Below are 27,049 nucleotides of genomic sequence, written 5' to 3' on the forward strand. Positions count from 1 at the left end.
CAAATTTTACACAAAAGCTTTTACAAATTAATGTGGCACAACATGATTAAAGAGGATATAAATTCAAATTTTGAGAAATCTAATCATATTGTGCCACATCAATTTATAAAAAAAAAAAATTAAAAATTTATTTGTAAGCATAATATTTTTCATTGTTTATATTTTTTTTTTAAAAAAAAATTACTTAAAAATATATATTACACTTTTGTATTATAAAAGTGTTTTAGGAAATTTGATTTTAATATGAATTCATTCACCAATATATTGCATTAAAAATAAATAAATACATAAAAACTTAAAAGTGTTATATTCGAGTGTTACACTCAAATTAAGGAAGAGGAGTAGTTATTTCATGCATGGTGTGTGTAACAAATGTGTAGTTCTACGTAAAATATTACACACACTTTTACCGGGTAAAATGATTCTGTGGTTCGTCACTCATCAGACACCAACGGTGAGACTTCAGACTTGAGAGCACTGCGAACTCGATGATCACGATGACGACGCGAAGAAAAGTTTCGGATTACAAGAATCGCAGTCTTAAGTCATGGGATTGTCTCCAAATCCACGCACAATCGCGCGCACACACAAAAAAAAAGATAAACCCAACGGCAACAACACTCATTTCTTTCGGAATATTTATAGTGAGACTGTAATATCCGAATGTCGTGCCATGTTTTGAGAAATCGTCGAGATTTGTTCCTTTTGCTATACTTTTGCTTGTATTTGACATATATCTATATATTTATTGTTCGGTTATGATGTAGTTTTGTCATACAGATGATGATGATTTTCAAACGATCTCATTCTCATGCGGTGTGCTTTACTAATAAATGTCCTCATTGCGACTGTAGTTAAAACTCACACCTTTTCCTCAACAGAAGGCCTGATTTAATTTGATTTCAATTCTTTATTTATTACGATGTTTTTTTTTTTTTTTTTTTTTTCAAATATTGTGGATGATTTTTATTACCCATTTGTAGCGTTGGGGGTGATTGGTAACGCGCGAAGAGATTATGATTAAAGAAAGAGAGGTAGAGATGTGCTTTGCGATTTTGTTGAGATTTCTTTATTCTTTTTAGTTTTAGACCGTATCGTTCCTTTACTGTTTCGGTGTTTCCTCTTGGGGTTTTTGGTCCTTCGCTTTTGTTTTTTTTTGTTTTTGGATTGTCCCTGGATGTTTGCTGCTTTCCTAATTTTGTTTCGTATTTTAACATCGTTTTAACCATGTGGGTCGTTGATCTCTCCTTAGTCTCAGCGTTTGCAAGTAAGTGTTCAATGCTTTTTCGCTGTATCTGAATGCAAGAAAGAAGCTTGTCCACCCCCACCCCCCTCCTTTTTTTACGCCACCATAATCAACTGGGTTTGGATTCGGAGAGAGGCGAAATAAATAAATTATGAGATTTTCAGCAAATGGGGTGTTTTAGGCATTAGTTCTTTTTTCAATTTGTTTCTGGGGTGGTCTGGCATGCATACATGATGTTCCATGCTCAGGGCCCTTCAAGAAATCAGTGTAGTCTGCTAGCAGTTCTCTGCGGAAAAGGCTCTGATAATAAACGGAATCAGAAGCCGGTGGTTTCCCAAAATCAACCCAGATACCCGTTTCCGGAGCTCACTTCATTTGGGCGTGTCGAGGTGTATAAATTGATCCACTGGCTATAAATTCCTGTTGCTGATAATGGGGTTTCAGTAGATTGTGTTTAAGGTTTTAACATTATGTTCATATCTGAATGCAGGTTCAAGTTCTGACCAATCCGAGTACTCATGAGTTCCAGCAAGTTCTTGAATCATCAGAACCCAATTTTGTTTATCTGCAAGGAGAGCAACTTGCCTGCAGTGAAGAAATTGGGTCTCTGGTATGGGAAGATGTTGATTTGTCCACTGCAGAAACCTTGTGCGGACTGCTTGGTTCCACATTGCCGACCGTTGTGAGTGGTTTATCATTCTATGATTCTCAGTTGTAATCTGCTGTCTGGAATTAAGTGAACTTATTAACGTGGTGCTTAAAACTTGAATTGATGTTGAATGTATTATGTGTGCACATCTGTAGCTTCAATATTATCAAGACATTGTATTGCTGGCATCCACATCTATTTTGAAATTGATTCGTAGATTATGAATTTGACAAGTTTCTGACAGCGGTTTCCATAATGTTAGCTTGTGAGGAGTCAATTAGATAGCATATCTCGTGATAGCTCAAATTAAGCTCGAAGAATTCATGGGCAGCCTTTTTGTATCGCATATCATATTACTACCTCAAAATTGAGTCTATTTTTCATTTCTTGCAGTTTTTGGTGATTGTTTAGCTCACGTAGTAATAGGTATTTACTCTCAAATGATTGTGCAGGTTTATTTAGAAATCCCCAATGGTGAAAAATTGGCAGAGGCACTTCATTCTAAGGTTATGTTGATTTTAGGCAGTTCAATATATGTTTTTTCATTTGATTGTAATGGACGGTGTTGTTATCTTGGGGGAAAGAGAGATTGTTAGTTGGGATTTGAAGGTTGGAACCTTTACTGGTTTTATTGCCTTTTTTTTCAAAAGGTTATTGAATTTGGGTGTTTGCCTTTGGCAGGGAGTTCCTTACATTATATACTGGAAAGATACATTTTCTTGTTATGCGGCGTGTCATTTCCGTCACTCACTTTTGTCAGTGGTACAAAGGTATAATCATCTACACTTTCATTGCAATCTATGCCACTAGTTCCGTATAAGTAACCAGTAATTTTTATTTTTTTTTGACGAATAATTAGAATTTTATTGAAAAAAGCTCTTATACACTAAGAGTATACAAGAGAGCCGAGGTCCTAGCTGCTGCTACAATCTAGAAAACAAATCAGACCTACCAGATTCCCTGAGGGAAAGTTAGGAACATAAACAATAGCCCAATCCAAAAGAGATCTAAGAAAAGAAGATTTAAGAAGAAGCACATTCTCACTATCCTCAAAGAGACATCAATTCCTTTCTCTCCAAATGCTCCACGCTAAGAGAGCAGGGATAACTTTCTAGATAGCCTCCTTGGGATGTCCCCTCCCTTGAAATCTCTAGTATTGTAGAAGCTGTAGGATGTTATGAGGCATGACCCAAGATAACCCGAAGCTGTTAAAAACTCAGTGTCAGATGTCAGCGGTATACTCACAATGGATGAGAAGATGATCAACGGTTTCCTCATCCTTTTTACAAAGGCAACACAATGCAAGGAGAGGCCTTCACCTTCCAGATACTTTTCCAAGGGAATGAACTATGCTCACCTAATTGTAGTATAGTATAGTAACTCTTCGCCGCAAAGCGTGGTGGCTAGAAGGAGTCCACACCATTCGATCAACTTCTCCCGGATAGGGTTTCATAGAGTTTAAGAGGGTAAGAAAAGAATCTAGAGATTCAAGTTCCCAATCATGAGTTGCTCTAATGAAGCTAGGATTCCAAAGGATGTGCGGACTGGAAAGATCCATGTAATCTGACACCAAAGCCTCCTTGTTACGAGCTATGGAAAAGAGCATTTTTAGAGCCCTTTCTCCGCACCGAATGTCATGACAGAAGCGAATGTGGGAACCGTCCCCAACCTTATAGGAAACAAAATTGGAGAAAGCTCCCCCATCTTTCCTAATATTCCTCCATAAGCTCACCCCATAAGGACCACGGGCTTCCTCTAAGCGCCATAGCCCTCTTTGGATCCCGTACTTCATCACAATCACTTGCCTCCATAGAGAATCTTGTTCATTCCCGAATATCCAAAGCCATTTACCGAGAAGGGCTTTGTTAAAAATCATCAGATTTTTTATGCCCAACCCCCCTCTAGGAATTGGGGAGTAAACAATCTTCTAATTCACCAAATGCAACTTGGGGTCCTCACCTGTATTATCCCAAAGGAAGTCCCTCTGAAGACTTTCCAGTCTCCTGGCTATGCTTGCTAGTAAAGGGAAGAGAGATAAAAAAGTGGGGATACTTAATGAGAGTAAGACGCCCTGTACAAGTAAATTTGCCAGCCTTTTTTTCCATTTTCTCAACCACCCCTTCTCAAATGGCTTTTGATTTGAAGGGAGCACCTAATGGAATCCCCAAGTAACATAACAGAAGAGAAGAGACGTTACAACAGAGAATACTAGCCGGCTCCTCAATATGCGGGACCTCCCCACTGTGACTAACTCAGATTTTTGGAGATTAACTTTCAAACCTGAATTGGCCTTGAAGCACAAGAAAATGTGATCCAAATTAAGAATTTGATCAATGTCTGCGTCACATATAACAGGTGTATCATCTGCGAACAAAAGATGGGAGATTTCCAAAGGGATATTGTTGAGATTGTCCACTCGGAAACCAGAAAGAAAGCCCCCATCCATCGCTCTAGAAAGCATCCTACTGAGGGGATCCATGACAAAAACAAAGAGAAGAGGAGAGAGAGGATCTCCTTGGCGAAGGCCCCGAGAACTACCGAAGAATCCATGTGGGCTGCCGTTGATCATGATCGAAAAACGAGCCGTGGAAGTACAAGCAGAAATCCACCTCCTCCATTTAGAGCCAAAACTATTCCGCTTCAAAAGATAGGAGAGGAAGTCCCAGTTAACATGCACATAAGCCTTCTCTAGGTCAAGTTTGCATAATACCCCAGGAAAAACTATCTCAACCTGCTGTCCAAACACTCATTGGCTATAGGCACTGAGTCTAGAATTTGATGCCCCCCAGTGAAAGCATTCTGGTTGTTAGAAGTAAGAGCTCCCACTACTTGCTTCTATCTACTCGCAAGAACTTTAGGCAGGATCTTATAAACACTCCCTACCAGACTGATAGGTATGAAATCAAAGGACTTGTTTGGGAAGGCAATTCTTCTCAACTTTTTTCCCTTTTTTAGTTGATTTGATACTACTAACACTCAACTTAACTAAAAAATTTTCAACTTTATTCAAAATTTTATATTCTTCAAACACCCCAAACATAATCTCAACTCTTTTTCTCCTCGATATTCACAACTTTGAATTCAATTCAATAGAATAGAAAAAAATCGCAAACCAAAACGAGCCCTTTACCTCCAACTGACCAAGCTTTTTCGGAATAAGAGCAATGAAGGTAGCGTTAAGGCTCTTCACAAACCTCTCATGCTCATGGAAGTTATGAAAGAAATTCATGAGAACAGCATTCACAATAGACCAAGACACAATAAAAGTAGTTGGATTTGAAGGAATTTTCCATTCAGGCCCTATTTGTTTTTGCGCAGCATAAAATGGTGGTCAACCCAATTTTCCATTGATCACTGAAAACGTAAAAGGGGCGAGAGGGAAAACGTTTTATGCCCAGAAGAACATGCCTCACAAAAGTACGCACTACGCCTTCCCTACCCCTCTCATTTTTACGCCTCCATTGTTTCTTTCTTTGTCACTCTCAGATTTTTTCTTCCTTGCCCCTCTCTCAAATTTTGCGCGCGTAATCCACTACACAGCCAGAGAGTACCTTACTCCTTACCCTCTGATTTTGAGTTGTTAACTTGGTCTGTTTAGCTAATATATGGTGTTGATTATGACAATGTATATTCCACACTACGTGTCTTTGCTTCATTTTTGTCCTAGTTGATGTATTTTCTTATTCTGATATGCATCGCTTGTTCAGAGTAGACTATATGCATCCCTTTTACTTTGTAAACTGGTTGTTAGTACATGGGTTGAGTACAGTTGCAAGTTGGTCTGGTGTCTGCTGGGACCCTCTGGTATGTGGTCTCTGTGTCTGTGTTTTGGGCCGAGGAATTGTGTTTTAAAATGAGAATTGGGGTTTTAAACTCTCCCTGTTTTCAGAATCAAAAAAGGGGAAAACAGAGCTTGTAATCCCATATTTCTGATTTTTTTTTCACTGGTAATCTAAAATTACTAAATTTTAATCAATCTTCTTTCCTCGACTTTTCTCAGCAAGCCATGGGAGCTTATACATTTCTAATATATGGATTCATTACTCAATTCTTTGTCTGAGCTTTAAAGATCTTGTAAAAGTGAGATGTTTATGTTATTGATCTTTGGTTAATTTTTGTCTTATTGCTGAAAGATTGTTTCCAAGATGTTTAATTTTGGTATTCATGCTTGCACCGTTTTCTTCAAAAAATGGCAAACTTCATTTTCTATCTTAAAAGTCACACTCATCCGAACATCATTGTGAGTATGACCTTCTGTTATTCATGAACTTGATGAAGCCCATCACTCTTCTGACACCATATTTTTTATGTTGTGAATGAAAGCTGGTATTTATAGGTTAAAACTTAACATGATTATATGAAACTATATATGAAATAATTGGTTATTTTTTGTACGAGTCAAATGCCGGAAAATGTTTTCTAAACCATTTTAAGGGTTACAAAGAAACGGCAGAAAATAGCCAGTTTTCTCGAAAAATGTTTGAAAACATTTTACGCAAAAACAAACGGAGCCTCAATATGATTTGGGAGTGAATGTAGTTGGTCTTGACCAGTGAATACCGTATTTAGGTTTATCCTCCTGCTAGAAGATGGACTAAATATTATTTGTTAGCAGTATGGCATGTCTAAGCTTTTGCTGACTAGGCTCTGTTCTGCGTTGCAGTTCATGCAGCCATACATGGGATGCATTCCAGCTTGCTCTTGCATCTTTTAGGCTGTATTGTGTACGTGACAGCAATGTCTCACCTTGTAATAGCCAAAAGGCTAGTGGTAAGCTGGGACCATGCTTGCTTGGGGACCCTCCTAAGATTGATGTTGCTCCAGCCGAGTTAGATGTGCAGGAAGAAGAAAGCTCTTCTGGGACTCTACCTGCTATAAAGATATATGATCATGATGTGATCATGAGGTTTCTTGTTTGTGGAGTTCCATGCCCACTAGTAAGTCTGGTTTCATAGTTTCCAGCCTAGTCCTTGTTACTTGGTTAGACCATATTACAATAACTTTGTGGTATGTACTGTTTACAAACTGTACTCTTCCAGGATGCGTGCTTATTAGGATCTTTGGAGGATGGACTTAATGCTCTCTTGAGCATAGAAGTAAGCATTATGCAACAGTTTCCTGGTTTATTTCTTTTGCATTTGTTTGTTTGTTTGGTTTTTCTTTTGTCATCCAAGCTCCTCAATCTCACCTTATATAGATGGTAAATTGTCCTAAATGTTTGGGGCATCATCACTTTCAGACTTTCATGTTACTCATGGCGTCGCGATTGGTTTGGTTGGACTGTGAATAGTTTGTGTCTGCTCTAGTACTGAGGCTATTTCTTTTTTCCTATTGTACTCATTCTAAGGTTGCTAGCTGTACTTTTTCATTTTTTCTTAATTCCTTCTTCCTTGCTACTTACAAAACTCACCTTTTGCCCCTTCTTGTTCTTCAGATACGTGGGAGTAAACTTCATAATAAGGCAAGGTATTAAATAACTTTAGACCAGTTACAGGTTTTGAACACCATATTCTATAGTATCATGGCATATGTTTTTCCGTTGTGGGGGAAAGTTTTAGTGACTAACAATCTCAACCCACATACTGCATTTTCTTCAATGATATGATGTTTTGTTTTTATGTTATATATAATTACAATTAGTTTCTTACTTGCATTATATTTTATTAATTTTTTCAGCTCACTAATGGGCATTATCATTTGCAGTGCACCACCTCCGCCTCTACAGGCAGGGATGTTTTCTCGTGGTGTTGTGACCATGCGATGTGATTTATCAACCTGCAGTTCTGCTAACATATCACTTTTAGTGTCTGGTAGTGCGCAGACTTGTTTTAATGATCAGGCAAGGATAAATTATTTTTATTGATTGCTATCGATGTGTTTGTTTTACGGACTCTTTTGGTGTGTTTGCCAATGGCACGGACTCTTTGTGTGTGTTTGCCAATGGCCCTGGAACGGTACTGTTCCAGGGCCTCTCTCAATTCTAAAAAAAAAATCTTTTCACCTCAAAATTAATCCCAACATCTCTACTTTTTATACCACATCAATCATTTTTATTATTATTATTATTTAAATAAAAAAATTACTACAAAACAATTTTTTTATATTTTTCCATATAAAATATATTTTTTCACTTTTCCCCACAAAACATTTTCACTAAAACTAATCAAACACTTATTCTTAAAAAAAAGGCTACAGTACCGGCCCTGGAACGGTTCCAGGACCATTGGCAAATAGGGCCTTTGAGTTTGGAAGTACACATGACACATACTGTATCGTTTATGTTATCATTTTGTTTTTTGGATCTCAGATTTTGGAGAATCATATAAAGAATGAACTCATTGAGAAAAGTCAGCTAGTCCGTGCATTGCCCAGCTGCGATGAAACCAAATTGCCGTTTTCTGAGCCACGGAAGTCTGCCTCAATAGCCTGTGGTGCAAGTGTTTTTGAAGTTTGCCTGAAGGTTCCCACGTGGGCTTCACAGGTTACATAGCTCCTAACTTCTTCTTTTTTTTCATTGCACTTCACAGGTTACACTTGCTCTCTAATTATTTGGTTAATAAAAAGGCAAAAGCCCCTCAAGAATTATTGAATCCAGTAAATCCACAAAATTATTTAAGTCTACTCATAAGCCAATTTTATTTGACACTTTTTTTTAAAAAAAAAAAAAATTTGTGTGTTAATCTTAGAAATGAAGTTATCATGTATCTATTGGAGATTCTTATACAAGATGGAAACGAGCAATAATCTTCAATTTCCTTGGATGGTTGTTTTTTTTTTTTTTTTTTAAGTAATTTGAAAATTACTCTTAAAGAAAAAACTTAGGAAAACTTTACTTGCATTGCACCCCTTTAAAGTATAAGCGGTTTTGTAATCATAACCATATCCTATATTTCAGACTCTTTTAATTTCACCCATATTTTGTTAAAATGCCAAAAAAAAAAAAAAAAAATCCTCTGGTGACCTACGACCACGCCATGGGTCAGTCCAGATCCACAGGTGGTTGTGTGTCAATCCAGACCCACAGCCAAGCAGGGGGCAAGTCCAAGGCATTTTTGAAATGTTTTTAGTCTAGATCCATGGGTGGCTGTGTATCAGTCCAGACCCACGGTCAAGCCGTGGGCGAGTCCAAAGCATTTTTGAATTTTCACTTTTTTTTTCTTTTTTTTCTTTTTTTTTTTTTTTTTAAAAAAAAAGGAGAAAAAAAGAAGGCATTTTCGACATTTAAACAAAATAGGGGTGAAATTAAAAGTGACTGAAACATGGAATACCGACATTGCAAATTTTTAAACTTTGAGGTTATGATTTCAAAATTGTTTATAATACTTCGGGGGGTGTAAGTGAAACTTTCCCCAAAAAAATTTATACATAATTAATTTCTTTATTTAGGCCACGAAAATATGGTCCCAATTTTTGTTATGACAATCAGACCATGGGTAGGAATTCTAACCTTAGTGAGAGTATGATCCTAGCGATGGTCAAACAATTTCTACTTAATAATTCTCCAAGAAATTTGTTCTTGGGATAGAATATTTTAAAATTTTGTTGGATGTATAGGGTGTATGTGTGTGTATATAGTTCTTGTTGACTGCAAAAATATTTTTTATGGGGTTTTGGAAGTCTATTTATTTTATTGACCTTTGTTTAAGTGCAACAGTGAATATGCCACTTAGCAAGGTGCTAATAGTTCTGTACATTCAGTGGCAATTAGCGGTTATTGAATCTAACTGCTAACCACACCGCCTTAAGCAATTAACAATTTTAACTAACCACACCACCATTTTAGGACGGGCAGTTACCATATGTTCTCACCGCCGGTTAGTGGTTATGTATGCCCAAACGCACCATGGTAACCGCCTGTCAAGTATGGGCCTTTTGGGCTTGGGCCTTTTTAATGTTTTGGTATGAAACCCTATACCAAAACAACGTCATTTTGGTATTAAACACCAACACGACATTGTTTTGCTATATATATATTGCCTCTGCCTACCCTACCACCACTAACCGCACATCCCTAGGTAGATCACCTAGTTGGAAAAAGCCAACAGTCCTAGGTGCTAAAAGCTCATTGGAATAGGAATGAAATTTTGGGTTCAAATCCATCTTCATGCTAGATCACTACCATCCTAGAAAAATGGAAGCAAGAAAAAAAGCAAAAAGTGGTGCATGTGATAGCTAAATGAAAGTGTTTGCTTTGTGCTGTTCAGAAAATGGTACTTGTTTGCTTGATGTTTGTCTGTGTATGTGGCTCAATCAATCATTTTCCCTTGCTAATATCAGCCGCAAAATTTTAGGAATTTAATTCTGTATGTGTTTAGAATAAAAAGGACGTGTAGTTGATACCCAAGAACTTCTATGTTGGTTTGGCCTGATTTAAGCCCTTGTTATGATGTGAGTTTATTCTATTGTGCTTAATGGTCATTTCCTTGGAATTCTTTCCACAGGTTTTGAGGCAGCTGGCACCAGATGTATCTTACCGCAGCTTAGTTGTGCTTGGAATAGCCAGCACTGAGGGCTTGTCAGTGGCTTCTTTTGAAAAAGATGATGCTGAACGCCTTCTTTTCTTTTGTACAAGGCAGGGCAAAGAACATCATCCAAACAATTCTTTTCCTGCTGTGTCTCCCAGCTGTTTGATGCCTCCTGCGCCTAGTAGAAAGAGATCTGAGCCATGTCGAAAAACAAAACCTGTCACCTTTAGTGGCCCGAAATGGGAAAATGAACGTAGTGATAGACAGAAACCAAGTGTTGCAGCAATGAGGCCAATCCCTCAGAGTCATCGTCATAAGATACTACCTTTTTCTAGATTTTCTGAGCCAGAAAGATATGATGGAGATCAAGGAGAAGCTCATTTTCCAGTTGCCCCTGCAAAGCATACTATTGTTGGCCCTACTGTCACACACAGGAAACGGTTGTCAAGCTCTTTTCAGGCCCAGCAGATTATTTCTTTAAATCCGCTACCCTTGAAGAAACATGGCTGTGGCAGAGCCCCCATTCATGTATGCTCAGAGGTTAGTCATTTGGTCTCTACTTCTTAGAGCGTGGGTGGGCATGTTTCCATGTCACCACTGAAGTGGTTTCATTTCCATATTGTTGAGCAGATGGAGAACCATTTTCTTTTAAAGTCACGTATCTAATATATGTGGTTATGCATGGCATTTGTATGGAACATCACTTGAATCCTGTGAAGCATGGCCATGAATATGATACAGTATGAATTGAGTGTGTGTGTGTGTGTGTATACACTAGAATGTTGTGTGGACAGATTGTGCTCGCAATTGCAAAAACAAACAAGTTGTATGATTCTTATCAACTAATGATTTATTTAGTGGTTTCTTAATCCCATTGAAGATATCTTATCCAGATTTGTTTAGTATTGCATGTTGAAGGACACGTGGGTGGTGGATCTCATGCAATTCTGAAATGGAAGTATTCATTGGAATATAATTTTTACTAGACCTGTATAGGATTGGGAGGTAGAGTTGGTCTCCTCTTTCTTTGAGATGTTGTATTCTCGCAATGAGATGTGGATAGAATATGTTGGATCCCTTCCAAGAGACACTAGTTTGAAATGAGGCCGTTTTATCATGTGTAAACCATATTTACAAGTTCCCTATTTCCTTGGAAGAATATTTGGAGAATTAAAGCATTTTTGAAAGTGGCATTTTTTGTGTAATTGGTGGCTTTAGGGAAAATATTGATGTTGGATAACTTGAGGAAGTGGAACATCATTGTGAGGGATAGTGGTGCAAGCAGTGAGGAGATCACCTTCTTCTTCATTGTGAAGTAGCAAGAGATTTATGGAGTTCGCTATGTAATTTGTTTGGTGTTGATTGGATTATACCTAGAAGAGTGTGAGAGTTATTGATGAGTTGGGGAGGTCAGGTAGAGGGCATCATGACATTTTGGAAGTTTTGGAGGTTGGTTCCTTTATGATTAATGTGCTGTATCTGGAGAGAGTGGAATGCACAAAGTTTTAAAGATAGAGAGACTTCGGCGGTAGAGTTGAAAAAGATTATATGCAATTCCCTTTACACTTGGATATTAACTCATAAGAGTTCTCTTCTTTTTCTAACTTTCTAAACCTTTGTTCTTTTTTTACTGAAAATGAGATTCTCTTGTATATTTCCTGTATATGTCCATTTAACCATATTTATTTCTCATGCATGCCCTCATCCAACAATTTCATGGGGCTAAACTTGTCTTCTAAGCCACTAGTATTGCATACAGAGCCTAATATGAATATTGAATAGATTGTGGCAGTGAGATCTTGTAATTGACTTTGCTATTTACTCTACCTTGGACTGAAATGTTGGATCCCTTTATATACTTGATGTGATTCATGTACAAGGAATTTTGATATCTGTATCTAACTTTCTTCTTTTAATTCGTTTACGACATTATACCTCTGGCAGGAGGAATTCCTAAGGGACGTAATGCAGTTTCTGACCCTCCGTGGACATACTCGTCTCATTCCTCAAGGTGGGTTAGCTGAGTTCCCTGATGCCATTCTCAATGCAAAGCGCCTTGACCTTTTCAACTTGTATAGAGAGGTAATTTCTTTGCCGTAAAATGCTTACTGAAAATCTGCCAAGATGTAGTATTGAAATATTTGGTCCTCAGGTGGTCTCACGAGGAGGCTTTCATGTTGGGAATGGCATCAATTGGAAAGGACAGGTTTTCTCAAAGATGCGTAATCACACGCTGACCAATAGAATGACTGTATGTTTTTTCAACTTCTCTTCGTTATTTTCCTCTTTTTTATTCTTGAGATGCTTTAAGTTGCATGTTGTGCAAATTCTTGTTAGCTTTGGAGTCAGATATAACATGGAAGGCTGAACCTTAAATTATAAGATTCTTAAATATGTCAATTACTTAGTAATTTCTTCCGTAATTGCAATCTTTCGATGGTGTTTGCTAATTTCTTTTAGCATTTATATGCAAGCTATCGCTGGCACACATGCATTTCATATATGTTGTATTGAGCTTTATGACGTAAATTGAGGGGGGATAAAGTAACTCTGGCAGTTTCATAAGAAACTTTTTCCTGATATTATATTGTGGTTGGTTTTATTTGGTGATATCATTACTTTAGAATCATTAGCTTTTTGTAACTTGCAACTATTTTGGAAGCTTATCTTCTTGAATATGAATTTGACTCACGATGATGTAGATGGAGAACTCAGCTGTATTTCTGCTGATAATCAGGGTGTGGGGAATACACTAAAAAGGCATTACGAAACTTATCTTCTAGAATATGAATTCGCACATGATGATGTAGATGGAGAATTCTGCTTGTTGTGTCACAGGTCTCTCTCTCTCTCTCTCTCTCTCTCTCTCTCTCTCTCTGTGGCATACTGTAACTGTACGGATGCACCAAAAACTGTATGCCTTACTGACAATTTGAGTCTGCATGTAACAGTAGTGCAGGTGGGGATTGGGTGAACTGTGGGAAATGCGGTGAGTGGGCTCACTTCGGTTGTGATCGGAGGCAGGGGCTTGGTGCTTTTAAGGTATGTTTGCCTTATTTAACTTGTTATATAAAATTTGGGTGGATTTTGCCATAGTATTATTTATATGAAAGAAAGAGTAAATGCTAATTGCTAAGCAAGATTTCTTGGAAGTCGATCATTTTCTCGCGTTAACAAGTTTAAATTATGTAGCTACCCTATAAATATAATGTCAAATGCCATGAGTAATTTAATGGTGCATATAATAATAGCTGTGGAAATTTGATGCAGTACAGTACATACCTCATCATCTTCTTGTGTCAGAAACATTTGCAACAGACAATACTGATTTCTGTTTCTCATGGAGTAAAATCATTAAATGAGAGGAAAAGAACCAAAAGAGTATTAAAATCATTAAATCTGCATGAGTAGATTCAAAAACTTGAAGAATCTTTGTTGTCTTGACATCTGGATGATGATTGGCAGGACTATGCTAAAACAGATGGGTTGGAGTACATTTGTCCACATTGCAGCATCGCAAATTTCAGTAAGAAATCTCAGAAAACCACTAATGGATATTAATGAGTATATTGACCTACGATCTGTCGCAAATTCCAAGAAGAAACGGAATCCCTGGAAACTGCTAGGGATATTGATGAGCCTTATCCCACAACCTCAACCTGGAGCCCGTTCCTCTCGCTCTTTCTGTGCTAGAAACTCTCTCTCATTCCTCCCACCAAAATGGGATTTATATTGTAGAGTCAGAGTTTACTAAATTATTTCAATGAGGCAGTTTTATAGCTTTATAATATTGAAACTGTCCAATAATTTCCCCCTCGAATTGGATTTGTATACTGCAATCAAATGCGGCTGTTTATCACATTTGGGATTTAATTTTTCACAAGCAATCTCCTTAAAATGTTAGATATGAGAGTATGTCTTAGTAGTCTCATAAATTTTATAATCCTTGTCCTAAACTAGTAATAGTATGCAATTTTTGTTTTTCCAAAATCCATTTCATAAACTTCAATAGACTGTAATTTATACCCTGACATTTTTTGTGAAAAAAAAAAAGAAAAAAAAAAGATATACTAAATATGCTACAAGGGAGTAATGTGCATTTGTACTTCAATTCCAAAGGATTCATGTTGAGGCTGTTTGAATTATCCTCCTCGAAGAAGTCTCGACATGAGTTAAGCGGAAGATGATTTATCAAATACCCGGTCTCCTTCAGGCTTTAGTCTTCTGTAATCTGTAGTTTTTAGGTTTTTGTATTCTTTGCTTGCATTAAAAAAAAAAAAAAACAAAAAAAAGATAATGAAGATAGGGACAAAAAGAGAGAACTAATAATGGGTATTGGGTAGGTGAAAATTGAAAAAAGTGAGTAAGAAAAAAACAAAACGCCTTTCATGCCATGTTTTGAAGGCTATTCTATAAAAATAGTACGTTTTATTTGCTTCAAGGAGCCAGGCCATCGTATGCATCTTTCTTTCCTTTTTTTTTTTTTTTCCCTAAGAAAATTTTGGTATCAGGCCTAGTAGCTTTTGAGTTTTGAGCTTAAAAAAATTCATAAAACCTTTTTATTTCAAGAATTATGTTATTAGCTTTTCTATATAATTTTATTTCAAGAATGCGACTTCCAAATCCAATGGCAAGACACAAACCGTTTGACAATTTAGCTCAAAAGTAATCACGTCATAGAAGGTCAAATTAAAGAAACTGTACCATTCTATTGCATATATACACGTAGAAGTCCCAATAAGTGTATTCACATCATAATAAACCGATTGGTATGACAATGGCAGATGCAGGAGATTAAGATATGGAAACAATAACATCGAGTACATCCCTTCATACAGAGAATACGAAACAACTCCAAACAACTTTTTCACAGTTATAGATCTAAGATGAGGAATCCTTATCAGAATCCAACCATGTGTTTATAAATTGATCTATTCCAGTGGTCATGGAGATGCTTCACATCCATCAGAAAGATGCCATATTGCAGATGAAGAGAAATCACCGTACACTGGAGAAAAGGTCATCAAGGGCAGTATACAAGGGCTCGGCAGCCTTTGGTCTGTCCACCATCCCAAGTAGAATATCAGACGTGGTGAGGTAAGGATCGCCATAGAAGCGTAAATTGGTATCCATCCTTGTTGCAACAATATTCCCTTCCAGTGACACTCCCACAAATGCACCTGTCATAATTTGCAAAGTTCAAAGATGTAAGCTGTTTCTCCTTGAACTTTCAAGCTACCACAAAGTATGCATAAACCACATTAGAAAGGGGAAAAGCTCATAAAACAACATCCTTGAGCGACCTGTACCACCTCGCAAAAATAAATATTGCATTTGCCCCCGTACTGCTATACCATGACCTGTAAGTGTATGATTCTAATTTCTAATTATTCAAGAAGCCAATATTTACAGACAACCTAATTCATGTAACAATACCTTTGCTACAACTGTAAGTATAGCACATGCCAGAACCTCTATCTCCGGCACGAAGATCTGCTTCCAGCGCCCTCCCAACAGGTCCTGCTGCAGCACTACAACCAGCACCAAGAGAAAAATGCAAGCGACTACAAAATGTCTTAACAGCTTTCAAATCGTGAAGCACAATTATGAAGTCCAACAGCTCACCACCAATCTGTGAACACATAGCAAGTATAAAACTAATTAAGTAAAACAAAAATTGAGCAAGTAATGCCAAAAGCTTAGAACTTATATCTAGTTAAAATGAATCCTTCTCAAAAACATGCATATCCTATATTTGTTTTCTAAGCCTTCTATTTAAATGGAAATAACAGACATTATTGTCACAATAACAACTGGAAATATACTACAGAAGTACTGTGAACCAATTGTATGTTTACCTGAGCACCCCATCCTAAGCCAACAGAGAGTATGGCTGATGGGGCTGACCATGATCCATCTGACCTTCGAGAAATGACCAAACCCGTACCAAGTTTGTAAGCAACCAGAACACCAGCTTTGGCAACAGTTAAAATTGCCAGGCCTTTTGCTCCTTTCAGAACTGCTAAGGGTATGGACTTATCAGGATTCAACCTAGCAACCTGTACATTCCAACAAACACTATGAAGTTAAGAAATCGCTTTGTACAGGACATGGTTACATAAAATGTAAACAAAGTACAACTTCTAAAATACCATGACCAGCTAGTAGACTAGTACAAGAAATGAAGCAAAGAGTCAACAGAGAAACAAAGCTCCAAAGCAGAATCTAGGACCTAGCATGGACTACCTACTTGGTATTCGCAATCCTATCTACAACATTACAAAGCAGGAAATTAATCTTAGTTTTACAGAGACAAAACAAGTTGACAAGTAATGCAAATCAGAAACACACCTGGCAGTAGCTTTTCAATGTATTGGAGGCCTTGTATATCTCATCTTCCATGGTCATGCCAATAGGAAGATTCAACCATCCTCTTGTACATGTCCAATCCATCACATCATGCTTTGCTACTTGCATGGCATTGCTTATGGTGTTAATAAGAATACCCTGTAAAGGATCGAGCCTATCGTAGCAGGTATCACATACCCTCTGCGGATTTCTCTCCCTGAACTTAACAGGTAACAAGCACCTCCCATTGGTACATGCCCTGCAGAAAACCCCTCCACAAAACCGACAATGATGTCTACCACGAGTCAGTGCTGTGAAAGAAGCAGTGCACTGCATGCAAACTGTAGTAGAACTATCCGGCAGCCACTCTGGGGGCTCAGCCTCCAACACCTCTTTGTAAGCGCTATAATTAACCCCACTAGGCTCGAGGAGTGGTGGGGCACTGGGTATGTAAACAGAGGAGTGCAGGTCAGTATTTCCATTCTTTCCAGACCCGAGAAAGGAAACAGTTGTACTGGGGAGTTGTTGATTTGTGGTGAGACTTGGAACCGATTTGTTCTGGCCAGTCAAAATGGAAAATATACCTCCGAGCACATTCTTCAAGTTCACTTCAGGAGGCATATTAGTTTGCATGGAATTCCGAGAATCATCACTAGAATCATATCCTCCATCAAGAAAGTCATCAGATTCAATTGGGAACTGGTACGTGTAATCTTGTTTAGAGGAATTTGAGCCTAACGGGGCTTGTGGAACAGCCGCCCATGGAGAATCAGTGTAGTCATCATCATAGCGGAATTTGACATTTTCCTTTTCAATCTTAGAAAGTGAAGAATATGAAACTCTTGGGTCAAAGTTTGCCATGCGCTATAACAACGATAGAAACCCAACAAGAGGTGGCACTGAAATTTGAATATTGACACCCATGTTAGGATCTAAGACTATACCTTTTTTTTTTCTTAAATTAAAAACCAGAAACAGAAAGACCCAGGTATTTTAGTAAGCATGGTAACCATTTTAAGCTCCAAATTGTGGTGTGAGGAACTTATCCACAGTATTTAGAATAATAATAAAACTCATGTCAAAGGAATCACAGAGGCCGTCAATTTACTTCCTCGCGCGTGGACGTGCGAAACGCAGTAATTCTTTGTCAATTTGCAAGATAAAACCAAAAAAAAAAAAACCAATAGAAACTGAATAGAGGGATTAGATAAGCCCCACCATCAGGAACAAGTTACGCTATCAAAGAAAGAAACGGCAACGGCCATGAACTAGATTTTGCTTCGAACTAGGGTTTTCAAACGGATAAAAACCATGCTCCAAAGGTTACCTCAATCCAAAGAAAATTAAATACATGAAAGAAGAAGAGAATGATAAATAAGGTACCTTTTTATGTCATCCAGAGATTTGGAATTTGTTAGGGCCTCCAATCACAAATCAAACCAACCAAAGGAAGAAGAACACGAACAAGAACAAGAAAGAGTTTCGAAGATAAACCAAACAACGCGGGCAGACACGCTGTCCCGGACTTGTCGTCTAATCAGATGCCAAGGAAATTCGGGCTCGCTCAACAAAGTTACATCTCACAAGCTAACGATTTCTTTTTAGTTCCGTAAACGCAAATATTTACTAATCATCCATTGGGTCGCTGGTCCTGGTCCTGGTCCAGGCCCTATAATGGTCCGTAGGCTGCTTTTTCAGGCCCTATTCCCAGAAATAACAAGCCTACCAATAAGAATAGGATCTCTCCATTTCATTTGGAATTGAGAGTATTTATTTAGTGTAAAATAAAAAGTAATATTTAGGGTTCGTAATTAATATTCACTTATTGGATTTAATTTGTATCGAGATATAGATATAAGATTATATAGGTTAATTCTAACCCGACCCATTTAATTAAATGGATAAGATTCTTCAATCATTAATTTTGTGTCAGGTTTACATGTATTAAAAATTGTCAGCGGGCAATATTAAAAATTGTCAGCCTTACTTGTCCGCATGCTTTCTGTATCTGCATTAAAATTTCTATCATTTTTTGCAAATTAGATTGTCATGATTGCTGCTACTTAATCATTTTTTTTTGTTCGCTTGGAGAAATTAGAGTTGCCTTAACTAGCAAGTACATATGCTCTCTCTATATTGTTGGTTAAGGTTCGAATCTTCTAACTAACCTAGAACTTGGGTGAAGAACAAATCTCAAGCCGCATCTTGCCTCCAACATAGTGGTGAATCATTTTTATAATTGTAGATAACGAGTCTAGTTTGGAGGGGGTGACACTTTTCCAATGTCTTGATCTTCTCAAAAGCCCAAACTCCAAATACTTACAGTATTCTATCTTATGAACAGATTGAGGATAATTCTAGCAAAGAAACTGGAAAAGCTCATGTGTAACAACAAAATTAAGTCCAACATCAACTTCAAAGTAGAAAAGAAAATCTGCTCATAAATATTACAATGTAAGATCAACTTCCCATATTTCATATTCTAAGCTTCTTTCCAGGTTGTGAATCATCGTCATAATGTTGGCCACCCTCACCATTCATCTCCTTTTCCATTTTCTTTCTGGCAAGTATCTTGTTAATCTGGTGCAGCTCATTATTTAGCTTCTGGTCCCTGTTTTGCTTTCGTGTCTTCCGACCATCTTGCATCTTCACACCAAACTGGAATGCAGCTTTCGGCATGGCTTCTTTCTGCTCATTGTAAGTTGCCCATTCCTCTTCTGTCTCAAAGTCCCACCTATGAAGACGACCCTTTGCCTGTTGAAAAGCGACATTTTTTAGGATAAAAGCATACAGATTTGTCCCAAAAAAAAAATCATAAGAATATTATACTCCCTGCTATTCAAAACAACCAATTAAGACGCAAGTTAATAAAACAAAGCATCAATTATACCTATGTTCATATGCAAAACCGAAAAAAATTTTCTTTTCCTTAATAAAGATCACTTACTCGTCCACCCATATCCATTTTTGACAAGTCATCTTCGTCATCACTGTCCACAATCTCCCGGTTATACTCTTGATACCCTGGGTAACATTCAGAATAACTCTCAGAAATGAAATTGGGATCCTTTTCTCGAGCATCTTTCTCCCTCAATTGTTGAAGTCTCTGATCATCTCGCTTAAACACAGACCCTAAACCCCGATCCTTCTCTTCTTGAGTCATAAAACGTGGATCCTGCAGAATGCCTGCTTCCACTTCATAAGTCTGCATGTTTGCTTGGAGATATTGTTCAGGGTACGCCAGCTGTTCAGCATATTGGTAATCCTGCCACTCACCCTGGTAGCCACCAGCCAATGCTTGTGTTTGCATTGCATCATATCCATTCTGAAACCAAAAGGTAAATACATAGAAAATTAACTTAGACAATGGGGCAGGCACACTCAATTTCAACAAGAAAAATTCAAAAACTTAAATTGGAACCTCAGTTTTCTATTTTTTTTATTACTAGGATAAACTAACCGTTCCATGCCATTCTTCAGGCAGCCCAGAGGTTTGGACTGGACCATAAACAGGTTCAGAAAAATACGAAGGCTTTTCCTTATTTCGAGGAGACTCTTCCATGTCCTCTGAGAGAGGGCTTTGGCTCAAGTCTTTACCCGGAATAGCATAGTCAACACCATCTCCAACAAATATGTCGTCCTGTTCTGCTCTAGCAACTGCTGGGCCTTGTTTCTCTCTTGCATCAAGATGATTTTTCCTTGGAGGAGGTGGAGGAAGAAATTCTCTTTCAGTTTGATACTTGGGCATCCCACCGTTAGGCTTTGATGGCTTATCCTCGTCATCATACTCATTACCAGCAGCCAAAATCTTTCCTGTAATAAAAAATGGAGAGAGTGAGAAGAAAAAACCTTGGATTACATAGATAAATGACCCACAAAGAAGCATGTTTATGATAAGGGATGAAAATTGCACGTGAATACCAAATCAGACAATAGAATCTGATCTCTTTACTCATCACAGAAAGTCTTGGGGTATTCGTTATCTCAAATCAGAGTCAACATGCAACATGCAAATGTATATATTCAAAACACTTCAATTTGTCTACAGAAAACTGTGCTAATTCAGAAATGCCCATTTGACTAGAGCAGTGAAATGACCATTCACACATGCAGGCTAGAAGCCACATTCTCAGGTGTTCAGGCAAAACATCAAAAAGACATTTCTTCCAGTACAATGATTTCAAACGAACTGTAATGCCTATCTCATAGCCGTATGCATCAATTACCTTTTAAATCTCTCTCCTTTTTCTTCTTCTTAAGAACCTTCCCAGAAGAGCCAAGACGAAGATATGACATAATTTTAGCTATTCGATCCAGCACAGAACCATCAACACTGACAGTAACCATTTCCTGCAAAGTACAAGCCTAAATCAGATAAGCTGCCCTTCATTAAAGGAAAAATTCCAGCAAGGGATCAAGAAAATATAAACCTCAGGTACTGGACAATCAGCTTTACTCCGGTGCAAGGTGGTTGGAATGTCATGAGTGTATCCACCCTCCTGGCATGCAGAAGAAGAGAAAGTTCTGTCAGGAGATTGAGCATACAGACTAGTGGTTAAAGACAAATACATAAACTGAGAGCTATAACATACCAGACCTTATGTATGACACTTATATGAACTTCCTTAAAGTATACCACGCAATTCTCCAGAAGTTTCATTTAATCATTTATAATTCAACTACTGTTTGGTCCCTTACCTTCCTTACATTCTAATGCTTCAGTGTTCATGCATATCTCAAATTGGCTGGAGCACTGTGTGTAATATGACTGTCCGGTAATCCCATACCAATTGGTTGCAAGATCAACCATTTATGGCATATTGAAAAACCTATGTAGATGCCCAAGCCTCAAAGATGTTTCAGCAACTTCTACCTCTAATTTGGGGAATTAGGGTAAGGGTTTGATCTAGAAAGGAGTAGGGTCAGTTAGCGTTTGATAGTGAAAAGTATCAAGAATAAGATCTACGTTTTAATAGGCTAATATAGGAAAGTTTTCCAGTCTCATTTGATCTAATATTTTGATCAATTACAGAGAAGCAGAGAAAGAAGAGAGTAGATTAAAAGGCAATAAAGGTCCTATGTGACATCATTACTTTAGCTTCTTCTTATAAACAACTTACTCTAAGATCTGTTTGGTAAACTGGATGAGAAGCAGCAAGCTTACAGTACTTTTAAAATAAGTGCCTATGATGCATGATAGTGGAACTAGCATCATGCTGCAGATGGCATAAGAAAAAAAAAACAATAGAACTCATATCAGGAAGAACCAACATGGGACTTCCCAATAGGCAAGCATGTAGAAGCAACAAATATTCTTACCATGTTAAAAATAAATGCCATTCGACCAGGAAGAAACATCTCATTTGACTTGATAGTAGTTTGGGGTTTGACTATCCATTTATACACTGACTGAAGCACAAATACAAGACATTAGTACAAATGACTTAAGCAAAAGCCAGAAGCAAGAAACTATTCATTAAATAAGCTAAATCTGCAACACGATTCCATAGCTTTGAATTTGCAAAAAGTCAGTGCACCTTTGCAGCTGCAGTGCGAAATGATAATTGTAGATCTTCCTTAGAGGCTCTGTCAGTAAATAACTAGTATGTGTTAGTGCAAACAATTATAAAGACCAAAAAAAATGTATAATTGTGCTCCCTCTCTCTCTCTCTCTCTCTCTCTCTCTCTCTCTCTCTCTGTGGACATGATGAAAGTAATTGACAGGTGATGATCAACTTCATCTTTTTGACAGTTTCAAGAGTTACAATCCTCTAGATAATTAACTCATGAAAAAATATAAGGCTTCAACAAGAAGCCATTTGTTCACAATATTTAACCACAAAACAGTCTTCATTTTTCATTTTTTAGTGTCAAACTAGAAAACATGGATTTACATGTTTAAGACAGATAATTGAAATCAAATACCTAGACTTTCCATCGGCATCATCTCCACCATCTGGCTTCTTGTCAATCTCGCTTCTTACTTTGTTGAGTAAAGCATAATCCAAACCTTTGACCAAATGTGTGTGCTCCACATCACCTGAACAAGCATTCATGCAACCAAAAATATGATATGTTTAGCAAATCTGCATAAACAGCTCAAAAATGGTTCGACTTTCTGAGCAATATCAACTGTTATGCTATTGAAGCATTGTGCACCATTGTGAAACTGTTATACAAGTTGAAAACTGCATGACCATTCTGATTGACATTAAAATGTTGCCACTAAACAATAAGTTCACATGAATGTATATATTAAAGAAAGACAAAATTATACACACACACACATATATATATAGGAGCCACTATAACGTATCAAATTAAAGACAGATAAATTATCGATATTCAAAACCCTGAGAAAGGAAGCAGTAAAAATTATGACTTAGTAAGATTTTCTCCTTCCAAACACAATGGGGAAAACTTCTTTATGATGATAAGACGAACCTCCAAGATACTTGCTCTTCTCTATGGAAAACTTTTGTGCATCAGCTGAGCGGAGATCAACAGGGCCAGGCGGAGCAACAGCATGAAAAGAACCCAATTCTGAGGCTTCATAGTCAGGATTTTGGTCTTCCCTACGCTCCTTCGCACGGTCTCTATATTTTGGTGCTTCCGGTTCTTCAACTTTCTCCTCTCTGCACAATCCCTATTCTCAGAACCATCTTGTACATACATTCGTACATATTTACGTGCGTACATTCATACATACATATTTGCGTGTGTGTATCTCTAAAACTAGTAATTCAAATTTCATCAACTTCTTAAGTTGATTAATAAATTAATTCTAAAAATGCATTTACCTAATGCCAAAATCAACTACAACTCCACCAATAAAGCGAGTCTACAACTCACACACTGAAAGCAAGAACAAAAGCTACAAACTAGCTCTATGAATGACACAAAAAGAAAAATTATGAATCAGATGAAAGAAGAATGAATCATTTTGACTAACCTCCGACGAACAACTTTCTCCTTGTGATGTTTCTTTGATGCAGTCATTTTGATGGTTGATAGGATTCTCGGTGATTCTCGACCTTGGCTTCGTCCCTATGCTTGGTGTAATGCCCCACTCTAAATTACAGGGGCAAAAATGGAAATAATTAAATTTCCACTACTATTATTGAAATTCCACTATTGTCTTAATAAGCAGTTATACTTACCTCGTTGGTTCTTTCCGTGGTTTCTCGCTCAAACCGATTATCTTGTAATCTCAATTAGAGGATTATTCCCTTTATAGTCCTCCCATTCCGTGCTATGTGCCTGCAATTTATCGCATTGTTAGACACAGCTAGACTACTAAAACCTTAAACTCTATTTCACAGACAACCTACATGTAAGCCTTCACGTAGCATTTCTCACTTTCCTAATGACTAGCCCGACACCGTTAACCTTCTTTGTGCTAGTAACACATCAAGACCTAACTCCTAAACTGTCGTCATACTTGAGTAACTTTCCCAAACTCTTGCTCAACCTTATCCTTCTATTATTGAAATTCCATCTCCTATTCCTAGGAAGAAATCTTATTTATATCGTTAAGCCTCGACTTCCCGTCCACTACGAAACATGACCAATCGTAATTATTCTATGTTTACAAAATTAAGCTTTTTTCTTTTATAACAATCCTAGACTCTTGATTTGGGGCCTAACGATTTCCTTATTCCTTCAAGGAACCCCAACTCCTAATTCGTATTTTAATTTACTTTCTTTTTTTTTTTTATATAAGTAAAGTTTATATATCAAAAGCGCAGAAGGGTGCAACCCTAGTACACAGGGAGTATACAAGGGAAACGTCTAACTAGAAGAAGAGAAAAGAACAAGGAAATCAAGATAGCTAACAACTAAAGGAGTGAGCTAAGCAGCTGTCCAAGTGTAGAGCGTATGGAAGAAGAAGGCCGTGAGATCTTCCAAGGATCTCTCAGAATCCTCAAAGCATCTCTTGTTCTTTTCTAACCATAGACACCACACAATGCATAGAGGAACCATTTTAATTTACTTCTACTAAATCTTTAAATTACTTTTACCATGTTATTAGGCTTGGGTTACATTTCTTATCATCCTCAAATTACTTAGACCTCATATATTTAAAACACTACATATGTTAAACTCAATCCGTTAAAATATTTAACCACTTTTAACATGTGTAAATTAATGGCTTGAACATTTCATTGCTCTTTTAGGTGGATTCAAAACCTATTTAAGTATTTCCATAATATCACATGGTTATAAATATTACCTTCTAAAGCCTTAAGAAATATTTTGGACAATTTATAATCCCTTGACATTCTCACCTTAAAACATCCCAATTAATATTTTATCCTTAATTAGGTAAACATCCAAGTAATTTGGTTATAGAATCCTAATGATTTAATAGGTTAATAACTTAATTAGATTAAACTATAATATCACATTGTAATATATCTAACTATCCACTCCTTATTATATCTTGCATTTATTCTTTATGCTCATTTTTCTCACACACGTAGTTTATTCTCATTCCAATTTGTTATTACAACTTATTCTTATTAGTCACCATCTTTTCCTTTTAACCATTTCATTTTCATTTATATTCTATTAAACATCACAATAACCTATTATTCATTAACCTTATCACACTTTAAACCCTTAATTATTATGTTCCTAAGCCATTTAGACTAGTAACTTATTCCAATAACTTACAACAAACACGAGGAACAACACAACAAAACGTTCCTAAGACAGTAGTAAGACTATACCACCTTAACCAGCCATGTATAATCCAAGTATCAAAAACCCTGATACGTATCAAAAACCGCAAAACCTCCAAATTTGGCCCTTACCAGTTGCGATAAAAACCCAATTTTAATTTCCAACGACATTCGGCCACATAACAAGAAGGCCTAAATACATTAATTTCAAACATCAAAACCTCAAATCTTTAATTCCAATTAATCATAACTAAATCAATACAATATCAATCAAAGCCTAATCTCATCTTTTCACTAACGGCCACCAATATCAACACTAAGAATGCCAAAAATCAAGGCAAACCCCAAAAGTCACTCCCTTTTCACATACTACTCGGCCATCCCTTCGAAATCAACAATTTAATCAATAAACAAAGAGCAAGCAAAGTTCTCTTCAATAGGTAAAACAACCCACCAAATTCAATAGCAATTTCAAAATCATACCCATGCGTCAACACCAACAAAGATCACCATGACTAACTATTCAACATAAACAATCTAAAATCAAACTCGCCAACCGGACAGAGCATCACTAGAAAACCCAAAATCTCTTAAATCAATACACGTCTATAGTGAAAGAGAAGCCCCAAAGAATAAACCCATTCACAACCCACACGGCTGGAGCTCCAACAACCAACAATCCACTCCAAACACCCAGCTAAAATACTTCCAAAAAAACCGAAACCCACATCAAGAGAACATCATCCGGCCACCCTCCTAACCGAATAGCAAAAGCCCCAAAATTTCAACCTAAATCAAACCCAAGTGAAATCCTAACAATTTAACATGATTTTCGTAGGCTATTAGCAGTGGGTACAACAAAATCATAAGCAAGAGCTTGAGAATCTACCATACCCGCTTCCTATGGCCGAAACCCCTCTCCTGGCTTCACCCTCCTTTTACTTCTCCTTTCTGCTTTACCGTGCAGCTACAAGTGGAGAGTTCCTCTCTCTTGCTCTCGACCTCTCTCTCGCTCTCGACCTCTCTCTCTCGGGGTGTTGCCGAGCTTCAGGAGGGGAACGTGGTTACGTGGGTTGGGTGTGTCGAAGAGAGAAAAGGGAGATGGGAGGGGGGCGAGCGCGAGTTCTAAAAAATAATGCTATTTGTTGCCCTCCAAACACCCGACTAGGAAATGGATTCGGGAAAATTCAGTTAATCAGTTAATGGTCTTAGGCCAATAAATAAGACATATGTCTTATCAATATAAATAATAATAAATAATTAAAAATAAAAAATATTTTAAAAAATAAAAATATAACATTTATATTTTAAAAATAATTAAAAAATAAAAAATATTTTAAAAAACTAAATGGTGGCCAAAGCCACCGCAGGCCGAACGAGGGTGGTCCAACCACCCACAAACCCTGAACGAATTTTTATTTTTATTTTTTTTTAGTCATGGGCCATGGGTGTGCCCATGGCCCAACGGGGTGTTCCGGACACCCCCAAACCCTAAACGAATTTTTTTTATTTTTAGTTTGGCCGTTGGGGGTGGCCGGACCACCTCCATAGGCCATGGGATGGCTTTGGCCACCCTAGACCGGCCGGTTTGGAGTGGCCAAAGCCAACCCCAAACCCTAAACGATTTTTTTTTTTTTTTTCTAGTTTGGCCTATTTG

At 37.4% G+C, this 27,049-nt stretch overlaps 3 protein-coding genes across 6 annotated transcripts; 1 reads left to right on the forward strand and 2 right to left on the reverse strand.

Annotated features, from left to right (window-relative positions):
• Positions 1 to 952: 952 nt before the first annotated feature.
• Positions 953 to 14,150, forward strand: LOC132166695 (ARID/BRIGHT DNA-binding domain-containing protein). 3 transcript variants are annotated; one of them, XM_059577563.2, is made up of 15 exons: positions 956 to 1,635; positions 1,737 to 1,928; positions 2,348 to 2,401; positions 2,577 to 2,665; positions 6,559 to 6,832; positions 6,935 to 6,991; positions 7,330 to 7,361; positions 7,599 to 7,734; positions 8,203 to 8,376; positions 10,337 to 10,900; positions 12,305 to 12,442; positions 12,513 to 12,611; positions 13,098 to 13,198; positions 13,312 to 13,402; positions 13,826 to 14,150. In XM_059577563.2, exons 1-15 carry the CDS (start codon positions 1,477 to 1,479, stop codon positions 13,919 to 13,921), a joined length of 2,256 nt encoding a protein of 751 aa, XP_059433546.1. In that variant the 5' UTR covers positions 956 to 1,476; the 3' UTR covers positions 13,922 to 14,150. The 3 variants fall into 3 exon arrangements, with proteins under 3 accessions (XP_059433547.1, XP_059433546.1, XP_059433548.1); XM_059577564.2 differs by lacking the exons at positions 13,312 to 13,402; positions 13,826 to 14,150 and having other exon boundaries at positions 953 to 1,635; positions 13,063 to 13,192; XM_059577565.2 differs by lacking the exons at positions 2,348 to 2,401; positions 2,577 to 2,665 and having other exon boundaries at positions 1,548 to 1,635.
• An 899-nt stretch (positions 14,151 to 15,049) lies between these two features.
• On the reverse strand, positions 15,050 to 18,294 carry LOC132166435 (RING/FYVE/PHD-type zinc finger family protein). The gene is made up of 5 exons (XM_059577250.2): positions 18,092 to 18,294; positions 16,712 to 17,607; positions 16,219 to 16,419; positions 15,797 to 15,992; positions 15,050 to 15,540 (listed from the first exon to the last, which is right to left on the reverse strand). The coding sequence occupies exons 2-5, from the start codon at positions 17,567 to 17,569 to the stop codon at positions 15,359 to 15,361; spliced, it is 1,437 nt and encodes a 478-aa protein (XP_059433233.2). The 5' UTR covers positions 17,570 to 17,607; positions 18,092 to 18,294; the 3' UTR covers positions 15,050 to 15,358.
• Positions 18,295 to 18,913: 619 nt separating this feature from the next.
• Positions 18,914 to 26,568, reverse strand: SMU2 (RED family protein). Of its 2 annotated transcripts, none has more exons than XM_059576065.2 (12): positions 26,287 to 26,568; positions 23,869 to 23,968; positions 23,661 to 23,779; positions 23,153 to 23,343; positions 22,634 to 22,748; positions 22,246 to 22,294; positions 22,028 to 22,117; positions 21,139 to 21,207; positions 20,935 to 21,058; positions 20,169 to 20,521; positions 19,656 to 20,033; positions 18,914 to 19,462 (listed from the first exon to the last, which is right to left on the reverse strand). In XM_059576065.2, the coding sequence occupies exons 3-12, from the start codon at positions 23,705 to 23,707 to the stop codon at positions 19,184 to 19,186; spliced, it is 1,695 nt and encodes a 564-aa protein (XP_059432048.2). In that variant the 5' UTR covers positions 23,708 to 23,779; positions 23,869 to 23,968; positions 26,287 to 26,568; the 3' UTR covers positions 18,914 to 19,183. The 2 variants fall into 2 exon arrangements, with proteins under 2 accessions (XP_059432048.2, XP_088367876.1); XM_088511750.1 differs by having other exon boundaries at positions 26,282 to 26,568.
• Between the last annotated feature and the right edge of the window lie 481 nt (positions 26,569 to 27,049).

This window comes from Corylus avellana, chromosome 11 (genome assembly GCF_965113065.1).
Source record: "Corylus avellana chromosome 11, dhCorAvel1.hap1.2, whole genome shotgun sequence".
Lineage (NCBI taxonomy): Eukaryota > Viridiplantae > Streptophyta > Magnoliopsida > Fagales > Betulaceae > Corylus > Corylus avellana.